A 19,060-nucleotide genomic window follows, 5' to 3' on the forward strand; every position below is an offset into this window, starting at 1 on the left:
GCAGCTGATGACTTCAAGGGACATTTAGGGAAGCTTCGCAATGCAGGGTAGCGATGTACCCTCGTGGATAGAGGGAAATTTGAACCCATGTTAGAGCTCACAGCTGCACGATTATGGATGTAACAGTTGGCAGCAGAATTTGATAAATTCAGGGTAAACAAATTATTTGCTTCTTAAGGAAAACCTCAATGATTCTCAACTCAGCCTTCACTAAAATACCATTTGGGACGCATAGACAATTAAATATTTGGCATTTATGCAAACAAGATAAAACCAGAGTGCCTAGAGAAATCCTACATACATCAGGGAGGACAACTGATAATAAATACAGATAGGAATTACTGATAAGGTCAGGTTGCAATTATTTATTTATTTAGATACTGTTTCTTTAACCATGAGAGCCTAATTGAATCTCAATACTATTTTTCAGGAGGGTCATACATAGTTTTCACAGTAGGGGCGATTTTGCCGTGTGTAATTATAATGCGAGTTAATTGAAAGTAATTGTTTTACATCGGGATGTTTGGCCAATATCAGTTACATCGTAGAGGGAGAATTTACAATCTCTACACAAAAAACAGTTGGGAATCGAACCGAGGGAATTCTTGCTGTAAGGAAACACGTGTTACCATTGCACCACCCTGCCTGATCAGAAGTGGTGGTACTATGCGAGGCATAAGATGCTCAGCTGGAACAACTACAAACGTTGTGCAGGGAGATATGGAAGTGAAGTGTGGAACAGGAAGGAAAAGGATGTTGTAGGTAGAACAATGTGAGCAGTCAGAAGGAACTTTCCTTGAATTGCACAGAAGAGTAAGACCATCCGGTGGAAATGAAGACACCAGCGAGCAGGCGTGTGGTCCGCAGAAGTGATATTTACCGAGGCGATACCAGCAGAAGAACTTCTGGAGCAGATTGTTCCCACATATGCCATCCCCACAATTGCTCCATACGATTCCCAGCTGTAAGGAAAAATAAATGGGTAACTGTACTGTACAGACAGCACCAATTCTCAAATATCCACAGACTCGAGATGAAAGGAGACCTTGATATTAGCGGTATAGCCCTTCACCAGCACAGCAAATGTGACGAGCTGTCGAAATTCAGGGCCACAATTTAATTAAAGAATGTAACAGTCGTTCGCCTCGCTTGTATTTACTCGCTTGTCTCCATGTTCTTAGTTTTTTCGGTAAAGTCACGTTGAAGAGAAACAACAAAATAATAAAATATATATAAAACAATAAAAAAAATTCTCACGACGTTTCGACCATAACTCAAACGGTCGTCTTCAGGTGTGTTGGTTCGCATAAATGTATTTTTAAACGGCGCATTTATTTATTTATAAAAAACGTTAGCGCCACGCGCAACGATTTGGCAGTTTACCCAGTTTCATCTCCCCCCTCCTCTTTTCAGAATATAGATGGACTAGTCCTGGGTAAACTGCCAAATCGTTGCGCGTGGCGCTAACGTTTTTGTAAAAATAAATAAATGCGCCGTTTAAAAATACATTTATGCGAACCAACACACCTGAAGACGACCGTTTGAGTTATGGTCGAAACGTCGTGAGAATTTTTTTATTGTTTTATATATATTTTATTATTTTGTTGTTGCTCTTCAACGTGACTTTACCGAAAAAACTAAGAATATGAATTACTGCAGTCACGAAAGCTTTAAATAAAAATTTGTCTCCATGTTGTTTGTAATATATTGTTTCATGCCAGCAGCCTAAATGTAACGTTACTAAGTCATTTACATAAAAGTTAGATAAATACATTTACACCGATTCTAAGATAAATAATTTTATTAACTTATTGCCTAAAAAGAACCAAAATAATCAATTAATTGATGCATCAATACACCACTACTCAATAGCATATTAATAAATGCTGCCGACTTCTGCTTTTCTGTGCTCACATGGCACAGGCACGACAGATGAACCATATAGTTACACCCGCAGTCATGTTTTTAAATGCAAGCAATGGTTTAAAAGGGAAGGAAGTCGGTCTTTAAAATAAAAATCTACAGTGCACATGTCATCAGTGGCTGCAGCTTAATAACATAACCTCGGGAAAACATTTGTGCCAAGTGCAACACGGGTGTTCTTACCTCGTGGATTTCCACGTGAGATGATGTGCACCAGAATGGTACAAATCACACAACACCGCACTCTTTTTACCAGAGCAACTACAAGCCATGCAAATAACACAGCAGCGCTGGCTGCAGCACCGACCACACCCTTTCCTTCCCAAATCCTCAAATATTAACGCCACATCAATCTTCCCTGAAGCATAGAACTAATAACCACTCCGTACCACGCCACTCAAAAAAGGACTCCACAGTAAACACACCACCCGGATACACTGACACACCTGGGGCACTCCATATTACGTGCTACTGCCGTGTGCCACTCACGTCAAGAGATGTCCACAGTCGTGCCGTCCCAGGATGTTGTAGTTCGTCTGCCGCCACTTGGCAAACTTCCCAACAACCGAACCAGCAGCATCACCGTCCTGAACCACCAATGCCTGCTCTTCCGTCGTCATTAAATGAAGTCCGACCAGCACCACGCGGATGTTTATGGTTTTGTAGTCCTGTCGGTGAAATTCCAAAATGTTAAATGTTGTCCTTTTCTATCACCATCATCATCATCAAAATCCACTTTTCTAATGTTCTATTATCTGTGCTTTCTATTATCTGTGCACCTTCCTCGAGATTCTCATTGTGACGGGGACTATAAAAAGGTTGCCATCCCTTGGATAGCCACCTACACAAACAATGCTCTTGCTGGATACAAAAAAGCAGCTACAAAGCAATTATGATGCATGCAATTTAGACGTGGCCTTTAACCAACATACTTGATATAAATTAACGTGATCATGATGAAGGATATAAAGAGATTTAACTTCATATAATCATACACTTTCTCAGATTAATATTGAACTCTTAAAAGCCATACGCTCGAAAGCAGTCCTTCAAGCTTTTTTCATTAAATTACTTCCAAGCTTCCTCGGTCTTTGCAGCAGACCGAAATAAATAAAATCACTGTCGGCTGAGGTGGGTGGGAATGTGTTGTAGCCGAGAGAGAAATCACGAACCCAAGAACAAGGAAATGAAGTGGCGCTGCCAAAACCCGTGACAAGAATTCTCCCAATTGCACAAGTGTAGTTGTGTCTGTGTGTCCCCGTGTGTCTGTGTGGGCCCAGGTGGGTGGGAATGCGTTGTCGATTACCTCTTTACCGTGACCTGGTAAAGAGCTTTTTCACACTTCACGTGGTCTTATAAACACCTAGCCTGGCACAAGCACCGTGAAGTCAGTCACTTGGTGGCGAACGCCAATTGTTAATGTTGTCTCTGTGCGTCTCCGTATCTCTGTGTCTGTGTACTCCTCTCTGTTTTGAGTCTCTCTGTCTATGTTTCAGTGTCTGCGAGTGAATTTGTGTTTGCGGCGTCTCTCTCTTTGCACCTCCGTATCCCCGTGTTGTGTCTGTGTCTCCGTGCCTGTGAGCGAGTGCATTCATAACTGTGTCTGCGTGTCATTGTGCGTGTATATCTCCATGTCTGTGTGTGTGTGTCTCCATGTCCGGGGGTGGGTGCTGACGGGCTGTCTCCCATGCTGTGCCGGACCAATGAAGAGGGGAGGACGGGAGGTGGCACCTTGTGGTTAATTTCTCTCCTGTAAATCTTGACTTAATGCTTTCGTGACTGCAGGAATTCACATTCTTTGGGTCTTTCGGTAAAGTCATGTCGATAGAAATAAAAATATCACGACGTTTCGATCGCAACGCAAGCAATCGTCATCAATTCTGAAATTGCCGCGGCTGACCTGGGACTTTGCCGGCTGCGAAGCACCGTTCTAAAGAGTATCCGGAGTGTGTTCTTGACTGTTGCACAAATATGCATTATGAAGGCCTGTACATCTCTAACAACGTGCAACCAAATTTTGATTTAAAGCTTTCGTGACTGCAGTAATTCATATTCTTAGTTTTTTCGGTAAAGTCACGTTGAAGAGAAACAACAAAATAATAAAAAATATATAAAACAATAAAAAAATTCTCACGACGTTTCGACCATAACTCAAACGGTCGTCTTCAGGTGTAAGAACTAACACTAAGAATATGAACGTGCAACCAGTGTAAACATATAAGCAGAGCAATAACATTGAACCCCCGGGCCCAGCAGAAGCTGCTGCATTGCAGTCCTGAATACTCACCAAGTCCACCAAGTTCACAATGGCGGCCACGTCTGTGACCATACTGCTCCTGTTGCTGTTATATCTGTTTTTATACTGCAAACAAACATATATCCTTGTCAGCATAATGATGCTTAACAAAATTTTTGCATTTCAGACATTTTATCAAGACAGTACGGTGTGTGCAGTGTGTAGTATTGTAATTGATTTTTGTACATTTTTTTATATAAACCAAACTTGCATTGTGCATACGGTGCAACTACAATAGTCGCTAGATATGCGGCTTGCCATCAAAACTGATGTTCTTAGGCTTCACAAACTGCACAGGACTAACGCCAACTACACTGCCTTAAAAGGAAAAGTAATGCTGCCTTTAGAAGAAAAATATAATAAGCCCCGTTTCTCGGAATGGCCATTAATCATAGCAGTTCATTTATGTGTTATGAAGGGCCCAAAAAATGGCCTATTACATACTTTTCCTTTTCTGGCAATATTATTATTTATGAATGCATTGAGTCTGTTGTTATCCGTGCTTGTGCACCACTGCCAAAGCAATATCCCCAAACATTTTGTAAAGCACTCATGTCACGAAAAAATTACGTGACGTAATCATATCTGCACGAAATATTGCTACGGCCTCAGCTTTAGCCAGGAACATGACCCGGTGCGAAACTTTGGACATTATGCCGAACAACACACGATAAAATAAAACGTATGGTGCTTGTGCGTGCGCTCGCATGTGCCCCATGTAGATGACTCACCAGGGTGGCACCCACCACCAGGACGAACTCTACCCACCTGGTTGTATCATTTAGGATGGCACGTTTCTTCTGTAAAATGGCAAAGTGGAGAAATGAGCAATGGTGCCACTCTTCCGTGAACGAAGCAAGCAGCACTTTATTCATTCAGGATTTAAATGTATATTTTAAAGTATAATACTTGCACTTTGTATATATCGTAAATCTCTACTTAATGACGTGAAAATGTTGTGAGACTCTACGAACTCTGCTGAAAAATACATCATTCGCACGATAAAACCAAATCGACTCCACCACGCCACGCAATGGGTTTGAGAGATCAAAAGCTTACAACAAACAATAAGACAACTGGTACAGTGTGTGTGAGAAACGACACCAACGACTTTGCAAACACTGCACAGAAAAACAAGCCGACCGTGTATGTTATAACAGCCGTACATGATGTCAGCGTTGCCGTGAAATAAATGTAAAAAATGCAGGGCATTTACCCGAAGCACAATTGGAAGAGAGGGCAAGTCTTCAAAATGGGTGACATTTTCATGGACGACCCCGCAGCCCAAACCGCCGGTATTCAAGTCCTCCAGCTTATACACGAGGTGCTCTCCCCGCATTGACCCTTCCAGCGGCTCAATGGCGTAGCTTACCCCATGCCACAGAAACCGACCCCTACATCGACAACACCAGCAACAACACCACCAGGTTATACCACGAAAACGGCGAGGAGTACCAGCGATAGCAGGAAAAGACAACTTCAAAACAACAAAAGGTGTGTCAGTGAACGCTGAATTATTGTAATGCTTTTTTGGATTAACACTGCACAGTACGTATAGTTTATTTACTGTAAGGGCTTTGTATTTTTCCCACATTGGTTCGCCTTAAACAGTAAAATGCTGGACGTGTACATCAGCTATAAGTATGATGTTTTCATGCGGTTGATGAACACTGTTCAAATCAGTGGTTCTTCACCCTTACTACAGCCGTGCACCCCCCTTTGGTTCTCAATCATAACAAAAAACAGTATGTTAATAAATACATGGGTTTGATGAAACAAAGAAGTTGTATTTCGACTTAAAGCTTTCGTGACTGCAGGGATTCATCTTCTTGGTTCTTTCGGTAAAGTCACGTAGAATGGAAATAAAATAATACAAATAAAACATAATATTATGTTTTAGAAGAAAAAAGTAGTTGTACTTACGTGCCCACGCTTAATTTGTGCTTCGATGATTTACCTTCTCAAAAGATTTGGCTATGCCACGCACCCCCAGAGAGGGCATCTTGCACCCCCAGGGAGTACATGTGCCCCAGGTAAAGAAGCACTGGTTTAAATTCATCATTATTTAATGCAAACGTCGAGCGTGCAATAAGAGTAGAGTTAGCAGATACAGAGCAGCTCTCCTTGGTGATCTACTATATATGCAGTGATCCGTGACAGTTCGGTTCCACAGGCGTATATTCCGAACCGCGGTGAATACAAAACTTTAACCCTCGTGTACATGTACAGCCATTCTGTTCCTTCAACAACGTACGAGGTCCTCCCCACGACGTGCGGGTTGCGGCAGTTATTTGACCATACTTCACCACGATGCTCAGGATGGGTTGGTTCCAAGACGGGGAGCATAGAATGTCAGCATAACAATGGATTTTGCGGCACTGACAACTACTGAAAACGCAGCCATACAGCATCCCACAGCACTTGTTTTATGCATGAAGGGTCACGGAGCCAAGCACTATCCAAACTCAAAATCCTGTTGAGCTTCTAAGCTGTGGTGCATCGCGGGTGATGTGGTCAAAAGCCACCCTACTAGACCACATCAATGAGAAGAACAAACTCGCCAGATGAGTGGCGTTAACACTATCGAAGAACTCTCATCCACGACCTTCTTACCCGCGACTTCCTCGTATCCAATAAAACTGTAGGGTTCTGCAAAAGCTCCGATTGCAAGGCCCCCTTTCATTCCCATTATCTGCAATTATCTGCATTTTCCCCCATTCTGCATTGCGCAACAGTTTGTATGTAGGTATCGAGAACGTATTTCGCACCGTACGTATCCAACCGCGCTAATCGGAGGTGCGGGGGAAAAGACAACAAACTAAACACAAAAAAGCAATTATAAAGAAATTCGATTTCATTTCAGATTTGCTTCCTATCCGAGTATGCGCATGACAAACTTGATCCCGTCATCCATGGATATGTAGAGCAACTTTGTAGGTAACGCCACGAATAATAAGGATTCGCGACGTTTGACACCACATCACCCAAGAATTTTCCTGTAATGAAAGACTACATTGTGAGTGGCAAGGGGATGATGTCGCATTTAGCCATTGTCTACTCAAGCCCAAAGCACGTAACGATTGCGTGCAAGTAGTGACACAACAGTCACAGGTGCCAATGATGTGGCAATATTTTTTTTATTGATGATCATAAGTTTTAGTTGGCAGCCAAGGCATGTGGTTAGAGCACTTCACTTGCGATGAAAAGTTTGCAAATTCGAATCCTTGGTACGTCGACAGAAGTGAAGTCAGCTCTCCAGGGTCAACACAATAACTATAACTTTGCACCAATTCAACAGAGGTTCATGTATACATAAAAATGACTCATGACAGGAATGTAGATATTTTTTGCCACTGGTTGTAAATATAGAGGATTACTGAAAACGCTTTTCTTTGCATGTGTGGCGCCGATGATGGCAACCTTGGCCGGTTGGTGCACCTTGTTTTGTCCGGTTTTGTCTTGTTTTGCTTGATCACCTGTGCTGGTGAGAGAGAGGCCTGCTGTTCATCACACCAGTGTTGGTGAGAGGGGCCTGCTGTTCAGCACACCCGTGCTGGTGAGAGGTGCCTGCTGTTCAGCACAAACGTGTTTGTGAGAGGGGCCTGCTGTTCAGCACACCTGTGCTGGTGAGAGGGGCCTACTGTTCATCACACCAGTGCTGGTGAGAGAGGCCTGCTGTTCAGCACACCTGTGCTGGTGAGAGGTGCCTGCTGTTCAGCACACCCGTGCTGGTGAGAGGCCTGCTGTTCAGCACACCCGTGCTGGTGAGAGGCCTGCTGTTCAGCACACCCGTGCTGGTGAGAAGATGGCGCCGATGATGGTAGCCTCAGCCGGTCGGTGCGCCCTGTTTTGTCTTGTTTTGTCTGTTAATTCAGTGTTTTGCCAAGATTTTCGGAGTTCCCTAACAAGAGACGAACTTTTAAATATCAGGGAAACAACTACTGTGGCTTTATTTCCCACTTTTCTTCTTCCAGCGGCAGAATTAGTGGGCATTCTAGTCAAAGCCGTGCTAGGCTTTGCTCAAGCAGCGAAACGCCGTCCAAGGGGTAAACGGTCGGGGGCTCTCGTACGGCTACGCAGACGCGGGATCCGAACAGTGCTTCCGAGCTTTTTCCTCTCCAACGTACCTTCACTGTGCAACAAAATGGACGAACTTCAGCTACTGATGGTGAAAAACTGGCAGGATTCCATCTTGTAAGATCGGATCGTGACATAGCACTCTCCGGCAAAACAAAAGGCGGTGGTATTTGTTTTTACATTAACAGTGGCTGGTGTGTAGATGTCACAGTGATTCTGCAACACTGTTCTCCGCTCCTTGAATCATTTTTTATAAACTGTAAACCTTTCTACTCGCCTCGCGAGTTAGCGTCGCTCATTTTGGTCGGAGTTTACTTGCCGCCGGGTACTCAGGTTAAAGAGGCCCAACGCATGCTCGCCGACCAGATTCTGAGAGTGGAGCGAGCAAATCCAGATTCGCTGGTTATCGTACTTGGCGACTTTAACAAAGGTAATCTCAGCCACGAACTCCTCAAATACATACAATTCATTAAATGCCCTACCAGAGAAGGGAACACTCTGGATCACTGCTACACTACAGTCAGTAGAGCCTACCACGCCATCCCCCGAGCAGCACTGGGACACTGACCATGCCATGGTCCACCTGATTCCTGCATACAGGCAGAAACTAAAGCTCTGTAAACCTGCTGTGAGGACATCTGAACAGTGGACCAGTGAGGTTGTGGAGGATTTGCGGGCGTGCTTGGACTTTACTGACTGGGATATGTTCACGACTGCTACCAATAGTCTGGATGAACTCACAGAGGCTGTGACGTCGTACATCAGCTTCTGTGAGGACTGCTGTATTCCAACACGTACCAGGGTGAACTTCAACAACAACAAGCCCTGGTTCTCAGCAAAGCTCAGAAGGTTGAGGTTGGAGAAGGAGGAAGCGTTTAGGAGTGGGGATAGAGACAGATTCAAGGAGTCGAAGAACAGTTTTAGCAAGGCGGTGAGAGAGGCTAAACGACTGTACTCAGAGAGACTAAAACACCAGTTCTCTGCTAACGACTCTGCTTCTGTCTGGAGAGGGCTCAGGCAGATCACCAACTACAAACCCAGAGCCCCCCACACCACTAATGACTCCCGCCTGGCCAACGACCTGAAGGAGTTCTACTGCAGATTTGAAAGACAATATGACTGTCCTGAACTACCCCTTCCCACCCAAGAGGCCCCATCCCCCACCCCTACTACAAAGACGACTCTCTCCTTTCAGGAGGGAGAAGTTAATAGACTTTTCAAGAGGCAGAACCCACGCAAAGCAGCTGGGCTGGATTCTGTCTCTCCAGCCACCCTCAGGCACTGCGCTGACCAGCTGTCTCCGGTGTTCACCAACATCTTTAACACCTCCCTGGAGACATGCCATGTACCAGCCTGTCTCAAATCCTCCACCATCATCCCTGTGCCCAAAAAGCTAAGGCCAACAGGACTAAATTATTATAGACCAGTCGCCCTTACCTCTGTGGTAATGAAGTCTTTTGAGCGCCTCGTCCTGGCACACCTCAAAGCCATCACACACCCTCTCCTGGACCCCCTTCAGTTTGCCTAGAGCCAACAGGTCTGTGGACGACGCAGTTAACATGGCCCTCCACTTCACCCTACAGCATATGGACTCCCCAGCATCCTACACCAGGATCCTGTTTGTGGACTTCAGCTCTGCCTTCAACACCATCATCCCTGCCCTGCTTCAGGACAAGCTCTTCCAGCTGAACGTGCCCGACTCCACCTGCAGGTGGATCACAGACTTCCTGTCTGACAGGAAGCAGTGCGTTAAGCTGGGAACACAAATCTCAACTCCAGGTCCATCAGCACCGGAACTCCTCAGGGCTGCGTCCTTTCCCCACTGCTCTTCTCCCTGTACACCAACAGGTGCACCTCCAATCATCTGTCTGTCAAACTCTTGAAGTTTGCGGACGACACCACCCTCATTGGGCTGATCTCTGGTGGGGATGAGTCTGAATATAGGTGAGAAACTGACAACCTGGTGACCTGGTGTAGCCAGAACAACTTAGAGCTAAATGCTCTAAAGACAGTTGAGATGGTTGTGGACTTCAGGAAGAATACAGCCCCACTCACCCCCATCACCCTGTGCGACTCCCCAGTCAAAACTGTGGAGTCCTTCCACTTCCTGGGCACTATTCTATCCCGGGACCTCAAGTGGGAACTGAAAATCAGCTCCCTCACCAAGAGAGCTCAACAGAGGATGTACTTCCTACAGCAGCTGAAGAAATTCAACCTGCCAAAGACAATGATGGTGCACTTCTATACAGCAATCATTGAATCCATCCTCACCTCCTCCATAACCGTCTGGTACGCTGCTGCCACTGCCAATGACAAGAGCAGACTGCAGTGTATCATCCACACTGCTGAGAAGGTGATTGCCTGCAATCTCCCAACCCTCAAGGACCTGCACATCTCGAGGACCATGAGGCGAGCAAGGAAGATTGTGGCCGATTCCTCCCACCCTGGACACTCTCTGTTTCAGCTACTCCCCTCCGGCAGAAGGCTGCGGTCCATCAGGACCAAAACCTCACGCCACAAAAACAGTTTCTTCCCATCCGCTGCTGGCCTCTTCAACAAGGCCAAGGGCTTACACTGACTTTAACATTTTATCTACAAAATGACACCTTGCCATATTTACACTATGTTACCATATTTGTATTTATTGTATTTTTAGATTGTCTCTTATAGCTACTTTATGTTCAATATTTATTCAAAATTTTACATACTTTAGCCCCTTAGTGTTAGTTAGACTTTGTACCTTTAGTATAGTTAGACTTGTATACCAATTATTTAAGATTTAAGTTTACTATATGTTGAATGTATGCACCTTCCTGCCAAAGTAAATTCCTTGTCTGTGCGAACTTTCATGGCGAATAAAACCCTTTCTGATTCTGAAAATTATTTTTTGTGTTCAGTTTGTTGACTCCACCCCCACCCCACCCCGCACCTCAGGTTGGCTACGTACGGCGTGAAAGAAGTTCAACATGCATACACATTGCAGCCCCTTGCTGCATGAGAAAACACCAATTTTAAATATGATATGAAATAAATAAATGGTGAAGAAAACCAGTGATAGGTGACCAGACCTAAGTGTGCAGACACACGTGGGTTACTCCATTTCTTTTGTACTGGGTATACATTAGCTCATATCGTGACTCACTTGTGACATAGGCTAAATAAACAGGTCTTGTAAGAATAGAGTGGGATCATGGCAACAGGACTTCCTATAGTATAAGAAGCACTGCAGTAACGCATGTTAAATTACAAGTATGATATATAGAACATTAAACACCTTCTAAGGAAAAGGTACAATAATAAGTGTGCATGGACAATAATCAGGCATGCTACCTGAGAACAGACACCGAGGCTGGATGTTTACGAGGGTGAGATATATAAATAGTACTCTCGATTTTCTGCGTGCAGATTAACCGCACGCCTAAGATTTTGACATAAATAAATAACTCATGGAATTTTCCCTCCGGTACAAAATTAATCATCTAAAAACAGTTATACATTGTTATGCTTGGAAATATTTATTACAAGTCACATGCTTAAACCGAAGAAATATGTGCTCCAGTTAACCCAAAATCCACGTTATTGCCTCTGCAGTACAGTAGTTGCATATATTTACAACAGTGGTTGGAGTTGGATTATGATTGGCGTGCCTCTTGCTGTCCATTTAGTGGATTGAGTGTTCTATGCGAGAGCAGGAAAGCGTTATCACTGAGCACGTGCATCGATTGGTCCATCGTTAGCATTCATTTGAAATCGAAAGAGTAACAATCGAAATCGTCAGTTGTGCTTCATTCCGAGTTATTTATCCGATCATTTATTTTGTGCGTTTTCATTTACGAATCTGTGCGACTCAAACATAATGTATACCGATATCAGACATTTTGGCATTGAGATCTGCGGAAAATGGATATGGTTGGATTACCTGCGATTTTGAATTATCTGCGGCAGTCCTCCCTGTTATAAGCGCGGATAATTTAGTCTACTGTATATCCTATTGTGATAATCGCGGATCTTTTAAATTTCCTAAAATATTTTTTCTGACGTCATATTTATTAAATATCAAATCCAATAGTTAAAGATACAAATCAATCGGTATTATCCATTCATTCAATCAATTATTTGTTTAACGTTTTCCAAAGTAATTGATAGCATTGTGATTATACGATGTCATAATTGTTGTGTGACTGACGGCATGCACATTATAAGCATTACAGAATGTCATGATTATAGACATGGCAGCCTAAGTTGCATAATTGTAGTTCAACATTTTATGCATCACAATTGTATTCGTAGTGGAAGTACAGCAAAGCACAAAACTGCGTGAAATACATATACAAAGTCACGGGAAACTGATACAAAATAACATAGCATATTTGATGTGGTAGCAGAAGGCTATCACGAAGGTGGTTTCACAGTCTGCAGTCTTTTCACAGTAGAGGGGCAATGTTGCTACGTGAAATCCTAATTTGATAGTTTGGACCATGGCGTCACCACACAATGGCTGACTCTTTTCAATTGACGTCACGTGATTTTTAATCTCCACTAACCGTAGCTTACGGTTATATACCTTCGTCGATAACCAGGGTGGCCTGCTGGGTTCGAACCCACAAAAATCTGCAACGCGCGTCAAAAGCTCTACTACCGCGAGTTTAAGTAAAATTGTATCTGTTACGCAGACGATTCCATGATGCAAGGCTGCCCGGCAATTTTACAAAGGGGGGGGGGGGGGGGGGAGAGCCATGGCGTGTGAGCACAGCAGCAACAAAACAATGGCAAAAAAAACATCAGCGTCGCAGAGAATGTGGTGTACGGAGCCCTTAATGAATACTGCACAACTAACCAACGTTGCATTGAAACGGTTGGAAACTAAACGCACGTAAACATAAACCAAAAACTATGCAAATACACGATCAAGAGGTTCCAGAAAACGTGAGGAAAATGTGCAAGTAACGAACGTTCACATCACGACATTTCGTGTCAGAAAAATTTAAAACCGTACACAGAAGCTGCAACGTTCTGTTACGCTCCATGCCGTTTCTCTTGGCAGCTGTAAAACATCACAGCCCTGAACAAGAGCGTCGAACACTTACCGGAGTCCATCACAAGTGCTGAGAGCGACGCTCAACTCGTTTTGACCGGCCACGCTCCCATGGTAGAAGCAGTGTGTCTAGGGAACGGGAGAGATTACAACATTACTGCTAAGAATCAACTGCTAAGAATCAACTGCAGCCATCATTCGTGCTGCGTACCTGTTTGCTAAGAATATTTGACATTTCGAGAAATGTAATATTTAAAAATTGATGGAATAATTTCCGCTCACCGTGTTGTGAATTCACACAGTGAATGGCAGTGACAGTTGCCGCTATGAAGATGGCATCATTAGTTAAGGGGAAGTGTGCCTGTGGCCTCAATGCTTCACGCAAACTATCGAAACAGAATTTAATATACATAAAATATACATAAATGTACATAAGTGTGTATATAAAATGTACATAAAACAGCAATGCATTTAATGTTGTCGATTTGGTAGGTACAATCAGTTGATAATCGCCAACAAATTAAAATTATGCATATTTATGCTTGATAATTTAACGTTTAATATCCTTTGATTGAATAAGTCCTCGATTAATTATCAATCGTATAATATACAGCATTAGTTATTTAAAATGCGCAACGAACGTGATATTTTTAATTCGCGACAATAATTTAACGTGTTGTCAATGATTCGGGACGTATTCATTAAGTGATTTACTGTTATAGATAATTGAGGATAGATTGAGGTGTATATTAAAGATGTCGATGATTCAACACGTATTAATAAAACCATAGCAACAAATGTCATAGCACATGATAGAGTCGGCTAAACATACTGCCTCTTCATGAGCAGAGGAGGACTAATGCATGAAGCATCAGCCTTCTCAATATGTTTTACTGTTATAATCACTTATTTTTACCCACGCAAGCGACCTGTCGAGCCACTGTGGTGGTGAAGCCATTAATACTGCTACAGTATTGTTAAAACGCTGTAAAACAATAAAGTGAACTATGTCCTGTCATTTAACTACAACAGCTTCAGCGAGTCTGAAGACTGCTTCAAGAGGGTCCCTGTAGTGGAATTTTGGCTACTCCTGTTAATGAGTGTTCAGTATGTGGGAGGAAACCAGAGTAATATACCTGGAAAACCCCACGCATACCCAAGAGCAAACACTAAAAACTCTGTGCATGGTTAGATTCAAGAGTTCACTACCACCACCACCTCGCCAGAAGTTATACGCAGCGCTAATTAAACGATGTTCATGTTTTATTGGTACACTCTTAAATGGCACCGCCACCACAATTCCTCTGGTTGCACATACATTTAAACAGTGTACATATGCTGTATATATTAACGTGTACTATAACCAGAGGTACCCTAATGTGTACTATAACCAGAGGTTATAGTACACATTATAGTACATTAGAGGTTATAGTACAGGCTATCCTGCATGGGCAGATAGCCTGTAGGTATCCTCTGCACTTTTCTTAATGTTTCCACTTTCCCCTGTCTAGTGCGAAAACGCTCAAGTAGTAGCATATCTTTCCGTCACAATTGTATTGTCGGCATCAAGCCGTTCTCTGTGAGGTCTTCCTTCCTTTCCGGTCCCTTCCCTTTATTACACGCTTTCTTTTAACTCACTCTGTCTGTTGTTGTTGTTGTCGTTGTTGTATCCTCAAATCTTGTAACTCAACTTTAACCCACTTACCAATGTGGTATCGACTGCAAACTTGGTATGCTTACATCACTGATGACAATACTATTTTCTATCATAAAAAATAAAAAAATATATATTTATATTTTTAAACATTATTTTTTATATGTTATGTTTCGGCTTGGGTCTAATTGTCCACGCTCAACTAACGTTGGCTGTAATTGCCCACGGTCCCCCTTACGTTATGGCAAGCTTCAGGGCCATTTCCTGGAGTCGTGGAGTTCTGCCATTACTAGTACATTTCATAAAAGCGTATTTTTAAAAAAGTTTTTTTTTTAATATTACTTATTCCAAACACCAAACATTTAATTTCCCTGTTGCTGTCCATCCTACAGATGTCTCCTAATGGTGCCAGTTTCCTTCTCATCACTGCCTGCATCATATCCAGTTGCCTTCTTCTATGTGCAACCTATGTATTACTTCTACGTTAGTCACACTTTGGGCCCAGATTAGATGCAGTATAATTCTGTAGCAATACACTGAATGCCAATATGTTATCCCTGTCATTCTTTTTTTTATATGTCAGAGTCTCGCAAGCATACAAAGCTGTACTGAACACACATGCTCTTAAGATGTTCAGTTTGGTCTTGTAGCTGATTTGCTTGCTTCTCCAAATGTAATTGAATTCCCTTGGCGACCTTGAAAATACTATACGTGATATAATTACTGCGACTCTTACGCAGCCCAAACTTCGATAAATAATTCGTGAAACGTTGCTAAACCTCGATTTAAAGCTTTCGTGACTGCAGTAATTCATATTCTTAGCTCTTTCGGTAAAGTCATATATATTTTATTGTTTCCCTTCAAAGTGACTTCATCAAAAGAGCTAAGAATATGTTGTTAAACCTGTTAAGCCAGATTGTGACATTTAACACAGAGTTCCACAACAAACCAAATAACCCTTGGAATACCACCCGATGCTTTACATTATGCCAACAACTCCCCAACCCCATACAAACACTGGCTTCCAGCGTTAATGTATATGATGTAATATACCTAAGTTCATTGCTACTAGTAAAAAAGAAGTCCATGCCTTGTAAGTACTGTAACGAACAAAAAAGCATAGGCTACGAAACGTCTGTGCTGAATAAATCCATGACGCCCGAGTTAATTTGTTTTGCAATGCTTACTCTGTAGTTGAGGTCTTGCATACTTGCACTGCCATTGTGCGAAACTTTAAAATGAGGTGGTATCAGGTGTCTGGAACAAATATATAATATATTACACGCAGTAGCAACATCACAGTTCATACAATATATAAGAAAAATATTAAATGTGTCCTAATATTAGAATTGTACTTCCCAAAAGGTATTGCAATCCATTGACGGTACAGCACTGCCGTGTAATTTAACATTAATTCGACGTGAAAACTAAAATCATTCATTTATACTAATAGTGTTCTTTGGCTGACCAAGGCTGGTCCAGAGTGGGCGAGTGCGATGTGCCAAGTGCACAGCGATCCGATCGCTCACTTGTTTCTCTCCAGCAGGAGCAGGACAGCCTGTCCAGCCACCTCCAGGAATATTTCAAGCCTCTCTGGATGCTCGAACTGTGGACGCGATGCAAAAGGAACAGGGACAACAGGTGGAATGATTGCACAATGTACACCTTCCTAAATTGGAAAATAATAAGCGGAGTCAAACCACCCCCAATAGGACACTGCTAATATTTGTCATGTTCGCTTAACTCTGCGCGTGTGGAAATGCACGGTCCTTTTGCCAATTGACCGCTGAATGACGGCTTCTCTCACGTCACGGGAGTCGTGATGGGTTATTCGACCAGACCGTAACGGTATGGGGAAGATGAGGAAGCGTAAGACGTGGGAGCGCAGCGCCGCAGTTCAACAATGGACTTAGCTGCAACTTCCATCTGCTGCCCACTATGTGTGCGGCTTGTAAATAAAAAAGAAACCCAAGAGTATCATGACCAAAGAAAGAATAAAATGGTGTGGAGGGGGGGGGGGATAGTTTACTGTTAGGACACAAGCATTAACAATTAACTTCTGTGATGTACTTATAAAACACCATTTAAAGCAGAGTTTAATATTCAATACAAGACTTAGACCTATTAAAGCACTCGCGTGTAAAAAAATGTTTGTAGCAAAACATTTCCCTTGAAGTTTCCATGGGGTCTTATTTCTTGTACAAAGGATGTAATTACAGCCCAAGCCGAATTGAAATTTTTGTCGCTAGCTTATACTGTTTTGACCAGCGGTGGTTCTAAGTTTACACCGAAATAAATCCCACTTCGTTTATACCTTTACTTCAAAGGTGCTAAGTCTGTAATGCAGGAAGTAAAAGCAAAATGCAATCTGTTAATTAACATACACAGAACATCAAGCTGGCTCTTGAGTCATTTGTAAATAAAAGGGTACGAGAGTACAGGAAGTGATCGTCATCATCAGCCATGCTCTATCCACTGCTGAGCTAAGGCCTCCCTAAGCCAGCCACCGTTTCATACAGCTCCATGATGCAGCGCCAGCCATGCGGTTTCTGCACACGAGCCTATCCCATCGTCGTCAATCTATCTCCACGATAGGTGTCCTCTCTTGGTTGCAATTCCCTTCCTTTGGCTGCCACTCCGTTGTTAGCCTCGACGACCGGCCATCAATTAATCACTGCTAGCTCCGTGCCCTGTCCAAGCCCACTTAATTTTCTAGACAAATAATTTGATGCCTCTTTCTGTCTCTCGGTGTTTATTCCAAGCATGACTCTCTCAATGCGGATTTGTGCACATGCCAGGATGTATATTTTTTGGAATAAATTTCAACAATTTTACTGAATTAGTTGAAAGTGAGAAAAAAAGACAGTTTGTTTTTACAAACATCATCCATCTCAGGTTTGGCATGTGTTCCGCAGTGCACATCAGGTGGTGTAAAATGCAGGTTTCAGGTTAAGAACAAACACACAAGGGCGTGTGTGAAAAGCCATGAATGCAAGACTGCTCTCTGTAGGGACACACGCCGTTGCATAATGCCGCACTGTGTATACCCCATCTCTGATGGGGCCCACCCACTGTATAAAGAACATGTCTTTTTTTATTGGTAAAAATAACTTATCTTGAGTGTAGACTTACAAGTTAATCATTAAACAAGGATGTTTTTCAGTTGCTGTTCAGGTTGTAGACACCATTACTGCCTCGAAGCGTGACTACCGCAATGAATTGGAGCTCTCAGTTTGTAGCAACGCGTGGACTTCTTCTCGCTCTTAAGATTTGAAATTCTGCACACACACGCGTCTTTGGGCGATGGCAGTAATTACTGTGAAATGTGGTAAAGCAGCACCAAAAAACTGGTCTGTTCGCAAACTTACTTCATCGTGGTCAAATGCTCGACATACGAATGTTAAACAGACATTTTCTTGGCCACACAAGTAGAAAAAAAAAGACGTGGAAGAAGGTTTTTTTCTTGATTTCTCCAGCAAATGAACGGAGTAAAAATAACCCCCCCCCCCCCCCCCCCGTTAAAACGTTATACCACAACATATCTCACCTTCAACCCTTTATGGGTGATGTCTCGTCTTTGTCTACCTTCCAATGTGTATGGTACAGTAATATCGTACCAAGATAGCTTGCTCGTCTGGCTCTCTGAAGCCACAGAGAATGAACCTTCTTCATGTCCTGTAAAAATCAGATCATCAAACATGCAGGATAGTCACATTTGCAAGACTCACCTTGGTCACCAAAATGATAAAAAGGCAATACATTACAAAAAATAAAGTTACAACGATGAAGCAAATATAATTCTGAGAAAAAAAATAACATAAAAGCCATACTAATTGAAATACATTTCCTGTAATTCAAGTTGACTCAGCCAAATTACTTGGTGACTGAAACATCGAATTGAAGTTAGAATCGAACACCATATATGAGACTAGGCTCTAAGAAAAGCTGTCTCTGGTGTGGACCAGCTTCAAGAACAATGCATACATGATCAGAGTATTGTTTTTTGTTTGCATTTGACTGCAAGTATTGTTGTTAATGTGATTCCTTGCAAAAGGTGTCAATTTTGTTGCCAGAA

The 19,060-nt window shown here is 42.7% G+C and overlaps 1 protein-coding gene across 2 annotated transcripts in view; it reads right to left on the reverse strand.

Annotated features, from left to right (window-relative positions):
- LOC116940505 (disintegrin and metalloproteinase domain-containing protein 9-like) overlaps nt 1-19,060 on the reverse strand; it is a 43,382-nt gene that overhangs the window by 22,232 nt on the left and 2,090 nt on the right. For both annotated transcript variants that reach the window (XM_032950418.2, XM_032950417.2), the window contains exons 2-10: nt 18,533-18,660; nt 16,515-16,591; nt 16,173-16,242; nt 13,384-13,460; nt 5,436-5,613; nt 4,951-5,019; nt 4,211-4,285; nt 2,413-2,591; nt 881-962 (exon numbers count right to left, since the gene is read on the reverse strand). In XM_032950418.2, coding sequence (XP_032806309.2) covers nt 881-962; nt 2,413-2,591; nt 4,211-4,285; nt 4,951-5,019; nt 5,436-5,613; nt 13,384-13,460; nt 16,173-16,242; nt 16,515-16,591; nt 18,533-18,660 — 935 coding nt within the window. The remainder of the gene's footprint in view (nt 1-880; nt 963-2,412; nt 2,592-4,210; nt 4,286-4,950; nt 5,020-5,435; nt 5,614-13,383; nt 13,461-16,172; nt 16,243-16,514; nt 16,592-18,532; nt 18,661-19,060) is intronic.

Source organism: Petromyzon marinus, chromosome 9 (assembly GCF_048934315.1).
Source record: "Petromyzon marinus isolate PM22_M1 ecotype Great Lakes invasive population chromosome 9, UKy_Petmar_22M1.pri1.0, whole genome shotgun sequence".
In the NCBI taxonomy this organism is placed as follows: Eukaryota; Metazoa; Chordata; class Hyperoartia; order Petromyzontiformes; family Petromyzontidae; genus Petromyzon; species Petromyzon marinus.